Below are 5,981 nucleotides of genomic sequence, written 5' to 3'. Positions count from 1 at the left end.
CCGATTCAATTTAATATTAAATCAGGATTCTAATAAAACACGAGAATTTTTATTAAAAACACGAAGATTTTTTTTATATATATTTTGATTTTTAGAAGGACGTCCCGTATTTAACACGAGCCATCGATATTCACCCAACATAGCGATGAAATCAACGGCTTGGTGTTCAATAGGTCTGTTGCCTTATGCATTAAAATAATTTTTTTTATTTCATTTTTTTATTTTGACCATGCAAGTAAAATGAATATAATAATATTATCTTTTTAAAAAACTATTTTAAAAAAATGCTAATTTAATTTAAATGAGGCAATATTTAAATAAATGAATTAAATTAAAAAGATCAAGAAATTACCAAAAAGCCCTTTTCTTTTTTTTTCCTTTCTTTTTTTTTAGGTCTGCTAGGAGTTGGGCCGCCGAATTCGGGCTTGGGTGTTGGGCCTGGGGGAACCTGCTCGGCCTGCTGCTGCTGAGCCTGGAGGCTTGCTGCTGCTGGGCCTGCGTTGGGCCTGCGCTACTGGGTCTGCTAGAGGCCTGCTATTTCCTTTCTTCTGCTGCTTGAGCTGTCACTGCTATTGGGCCTAATTCAGTCTGCTGTTGAACTGCTGCTGGGGGCTGCTGCAGTTTGGATCGGACCCGGGTCGGGTCGGGTCGGGTGGTCGGGTCAAGTTGACCCGACTGTTGATTTTTCTTTTTTTTCTTTTTCTTCTTTCTTTCCCTTTTTCTCTCTTTTTCTTCTCTTTTTTTTCTTTCTTTTTTTTCTTCTTCTTCGGGTCGCCCCCTAGCTCCACGCCGTCGCTGTCACTTGCGCCGATCTCATCCGCCCTCGGTGGCTATGGATGGCTCCCCTCTTCCCCTTTTCTTTCTCCCTTTTTCATTTTCTTCCTTTCTTCTTTTCTTTCTTCCCTCTCCTCTTTCTTCTATCTCCTCTTTCTTTTGTAATTCGGCCACCCCCTTTAAGTCGAAAGCAACTCCGCTGTGGTCGTCCTCGGCTTCTCTCCTCACTCGGTGGCCGACGGCTCAAAGGTAAGCGTTTTCCCCTCCTCTAAATTCGGCCATTGGCTGCTGCTTCTTTGACTCTTTCTTTTTAGGTTTTCTCTCTTTTTTCTTTTGGATTTTGCTTGTTGTTTTTTTTTTATTCATGCTTGCTTTGCTAAGTGTAGGCGATGGTGGTGCTGCGGTGGTGGGCACGGTGGCGCTGGTGCGACGGAAGGAGCTGCTGCTGTTTTGAATTTTTTTTGCTTCTGTTGTTTGCTCTTTTTTTTATTGCTTGCCCCCCATTCTTCTTTTCAATTTTTCTTTTTTAACCCCCCAATTTTGTCTTCTTCCTCTTTATTTGCAGGTGGCATTAGAGCAATCATGGCCTAGGGAGGCTGCTGGAGTAGCTCGGCTGCCGATTGGGTGATTTGACTAGTCTAGAAGGACTAAATTGTAGAGGGCGCAAAGTTTTTGGGGTAAAAATACAATTTTAGGAAAATATAGGGCTAAAGTGTAATTTCTAAAAAGTTTAGGGGCCCAAGTGTAATTTACAAAATATTAGGGGTCAAGATGTAATTTTTATTTTTGAATTTTTTTGAATTTTTTTTTTAAAAATGAAATCGAGCCGGACAAAATTCAGTGATTACAGCTGCCCCTCTTTGCTCATCGCTATGAAACAGGGATAGAGCAAAGACTTAAAAGCACTGAATTTTGTTCGACTATCCAAAAATTTTCTTTTTATTTGAAAAACAGAAATTGAAAATACCTCGGCGTGTGGCCCGAGGCTCAACTCACCTCTAGCAATATGAGTTGATTTTTGAAAAACAGAAATTTAAAAGAAATACCTCGGCATGGTCCGAGGCTCAACTCACCTCTCGTAATATGAGTTGATTTTTTTGAAAAAAAGCAGAAATTTAAAAGAAATACCTCAGCGTGACCCGAGGCTCAACTCACCTTTGTATTATGAGTTGATTTTTAAAAAAAAAAGACAGAAATTAAAAATACCTCAGCGTGACCCGAGGCTCAACTCACATCTGTATTATGAGTTGATTTTTTTAAAAAAGACAAAAATTAAAAATACCTCAGCATGACCCGAGGCTCAACTCACCTTTGTATTATGAGTTGATTTTAAAAAAGACCGAAATTAAAAATACCTCAGCGTGACCCGAGGCTCAACTCACCTCTGTATTATGAGTTGATTTTAAAAAAAGACATAAATTAAAAATACCTCAGCGTGACCCGAGGCTCAACTCACCTCTGTATTATGAGTTGATTTAAAAAAAAAAGACATAAATTAAAAAAACCTCAGCGTAACCCGAGGCTCAACTCACCTCTGTATTATGAGTTGATTTTTAAAAAAAGACATAAATTAAAAATACCTCAGCGTGACCCGAAGCTCAACTCACCTCTGTATTATGAGTTGATTTAAAAAAAGACCGAAATTAAAAATACTTCAGCGTGACCCGAGGTTCAACTCACCTCTCGTATTATGAGTTGATATTTGAAAAAAACAGAAAGTGAAAAATATTTCTTGAAAGAAACAGGGTTTCAAAAAACATCTGGTAAAGCTAAAAGCCTTCTTCATCATTGATTCTGTGCAGCTTTCTCCCAGTATTCCTTGCTCTACTGGTATACCTGTATATGTCATTTATGATGTTATTATGATATGCACATGTTTGTCCTAAATGCTTTTGTGTCTACATGATCATGCAATGCACCCTGAGCTGTTTGTCACGTGCCTCACTTTGGATTTTCCTGAGGGTCCGCATTCATTTCCTCAATTCTTGACTTTTCTCTCCAATTTTGTACTCATCCTCAAGTTCTGTGAGTAATCTACATTTTCGTATACCACACTCATGCCCCTTTGTTGAACTTTGTTCATGCTTTGGGGCCCTTGTACTTGTCACATTCTCATCCAGGTAATGTTCAACATTCCTTTTGTTTAGAGTATGTCATCTTACTATTTATCATTTAAATGAATCAAACACGAGATGTATGAAGAAATGGCAAAGTAGGCATGAAAGCAATACCTCACATTCATATTCTTTTCAAAAACAACAAACAAAGAAAATTGACAAGGAATAGTTCAAATAAAGAAAGCATCGTAAAGAAAGGAAAGTGAATCCAATGGCCATGAATGCTCTAGTTATCCAACGCATGAACTTCTCCATGTTTCTTTGTCAATGATCTTTTCGAGCATGGCTTCCTGTGTAGAAGATTTCGAGCTTCTGAGAATGCTTCAAATATTGTAATCTCGCCATTCGACTCCCCGCTCAGGTCGTCTTGCTCCTTAAGTCCGAATCTGTTTCATTAGGATGCCCTTTCAGGTTTTCATCCTAATCTTTTCTGTTTATTAAGACGCCCTTTTCGGGTTTTCATCTTAATGTTTTTCTTCTTTTTTTTGTTTTTTTCTTGTTTTTTGTTTGTTTGTTTTTTTTTTGTTTTTTGTTTTGTTTTTTGTTAGGCATAATATTTCTTCACATCATCTGAGTTCACTGGATTAGGTAATTCTTTCTCATCCATCTCAGTGAGAATCAGAGCTCCTCCTGAGAATGCCTTTTTTACAACGTATGGCCCTTCCCAATTTGGTAACCATTTTCCTCGAAAGTCCTTCTGTATCAGGAGAATCTTTCTTAGTACCAGCTCCCCTTCGCAAAATTCTCTTGGCCGCACCTTTTTATCATGGGCCGTGATCATTCTTTTCTGGTACATCTGTCCAAGGCAAATTACCTTCAAGCGTTTCCCTTCAATAAGGTTTAGCTGATCATATCGAGCTTGAAGCCACTCTGATTCTTCTAACTTTGTCTCCATCAAGACACGTAGGGATGGGATCTCTACTTCGATAGGCAGAACGGCCTCCATCCCGTAGACCAGAGAAAAATGAGTTGCCCCTGTAGACGTTCATACAAAGGTGCGATATGCGTACAAAGCGAATGGTAGCTTCTCGTGCCAGTCTTTATATGTCTCAGTCATCTTCCCGAGAATCCTCTTAATGTTCTTATTAGCTGCTTCTACTGCTCCGTTCATCTTCGGGCGATAGGGCGAAGAATTATGATGCTTTATCTAAAATTGCTCACATACTTATTTCATCATCTTGTTGTTCAAATTTAAAGCATTATCTGAAATGATTCTTTCAGGCAGATCATATCGACATATAATCTCCTTTTTTAAGAACCTACAGACTGCAGCCTTTGTCACGTTAGCAAACGAAGTGGCTTCTACCCATTTTGTGAAGTAGTCTATAACCAAAAAGATGAATCGATGCCCATTAGAAGCCTTCGGGGAGATTGACCCTATAACATCCATGCCCCACATAGAAAAAGGCCACGGAGAAGTCATGACATGAAGGGGCGACGGATCTGCGTGAATTTTATCGCCATAAATTTGACATTTGTGGCACTTTCATGCATAGCAAATGCAATCCGTTTCCATCGTCAGCCAGTAATAACCAAGTCTCACAATCTGCCTGGCCATGGTGAAACCACTAGCATGCGTTCCACAAATTCCTTCATGAACCTCCTCAAGTATCTTTCTAGCTCCAACAACGTCCATGCACCTCAGGAGCACTTGATATTTTCCTCTTTTGTAGAGAATATCCCCGTCAAGAACAAATCCAATAGCCATTCTTCTGATTGTTCTTTTGTCATTCTCGTTTGCCCGCTCGGGGTACCTTTGATTCTTGATGTACTCCAAGATATCATGGAACCACGGTCATCCATCTGACTCCTCCTCAATGCTAAAACAGTGTGCGGGGGTCTCATATATTCTCATTTGGATAGGCATTATCTCAGTTTCTCTGTTTGCTTTGAACATCGAAGCCAAGGTGGCTACGGCATCAGCCAATTGGTTCTCCTCTTGTGGAAAATAGTTAAAAGTCACTTCTTTGAATTCTTTGACCAATTCTGTCACCAGATCGCGATATTTGACTAATTTTGAATCCCTTACTTCCCAGTCTCCGCGAATTTGATAAATGACTAATGCTGAGTCCCCGTGTACCTCTAAAATTTCAATTTTCCTCCTGATAGCTGCACGAAGCCCCATGATGCAAACTTCATACTCTGCTATATTATTGGTACAGAAGAAATTCAATCTGGCAGTAAGCGGGTAGTGGTCCCCTTCAGTTGACACTAAGACTGCTCCGATCCCATGCCCCAATGCATTTGATGCACCATCAAAGCTCATCTTGCATGACTTCTCTTTTGATGACTCGCCCTCTTTTTCTGAAATGCACATCAAATCTTCATCTGGGAAATCAAATCTCAAAGGCTCGTATTCCTCCGTTGTTTGACTTACCAAGAAGTCAGCTATTGCGCTTCCCTTTATCGACTTTTGGCTCACATATACAATGTCATACTCAGTTAATAGGATCTGCCATCGTGCCATTCTCCCTGAGAGTGCAGGTGACTCCATCATGTACTTTATTGAGTCCAATTTTGAAATTAACCATGTCGTGTGATACAGCATGTATTGCTTGAGCCTTCGAACCGTCCAAATCAATGTACAACAAAAGTTCTCAATTGAAAGGTACTTTGCCTCATATTTTGTGAACTTCTTGCTGAGGTAGTAAATTGGCTTTTCTCTTCTCCCTGACTCATCATGTTGCCCCAGTACGCAACCCATTGAGTTCTCAAACACGGTCAGGTACAATATTAAGGGTTTTCCAAGGGTCGGCGGTACTAGCACAGGAGGATTAGATAAATACCGTTTTATCTTGTCAAAAGCCACTTGGCATTCCTCATTCCACTCTCCTTCATAAAAATCCTCTGACTTCTTTTTATGCACGCGGAGGCGGCAGTTCTTGTATGGCCTTTATCTTGTCTGGATCAACCTCAATACCTTTCTTGCTGATAATGAAACCTGGCAATTTTCCCGAGGTAGCCCCAAATGTACACTTGGCTGGGTTAAGCTTTAACTAGAACTTTCTTAATCTTTCGAACAGCTTCCTGAGGTTCCCAACATGCTCTTCTTCTCCCCGGGACTTGGCAATCATATCATCGACATAAAAT

The 5,981-nt window shown here is 40.0% G+C and overlaps 1 protein-coding gene across 1 annotated transcript; it reads right to left on the bottom strand.

Moving 5' to 3' along the window:
* Window positions 1-4,686: 4,686 nt before the first annotated feature.
* On the bottom strand, window positions 4,687-5,595 carry LOC105784914 (uncharacterized). Its single transcript, XM_012610848.1, has one exon. The coding sequence runs from the start codon at window positions 5,593-5,595 to the stop codon at window positions 4,687-4,689; it is 909 nt and encodes a 302-aa protein (XP_012466302.1).
* Window positions 5,596-5,981: the final 386 nt, after the last annotated feature.

Source organism: Gossypium raimondii, chromosome 6 (assembly GCF_025698545.1).
Source record: "Gossypium raimondii isolate GPD5lz chromosome 6, ASM2569854v1, whole genome shotgun sequence".
Classification (NCBI taxonomy): Eukaryota; Viridiplantae; Streptophyta; class Magnoliopsida; order Malvales; family Malvaceae; genus Gossypium; species Gossypium raimondii.
Note: the sequence above shows the minus strand (reverse complement) of the source record. Positions and strands in the feature narration are given on the sequence as shown.

Coding starts and splice junctions, on each gene's coding strand:
- LOC105784914 (XM_012610848.1), bottom strand. CDS start 5,595: ATGGGTTGCGTACTGGGGCAACATGATGAGTCAGGGAGAAGAGAAAAG.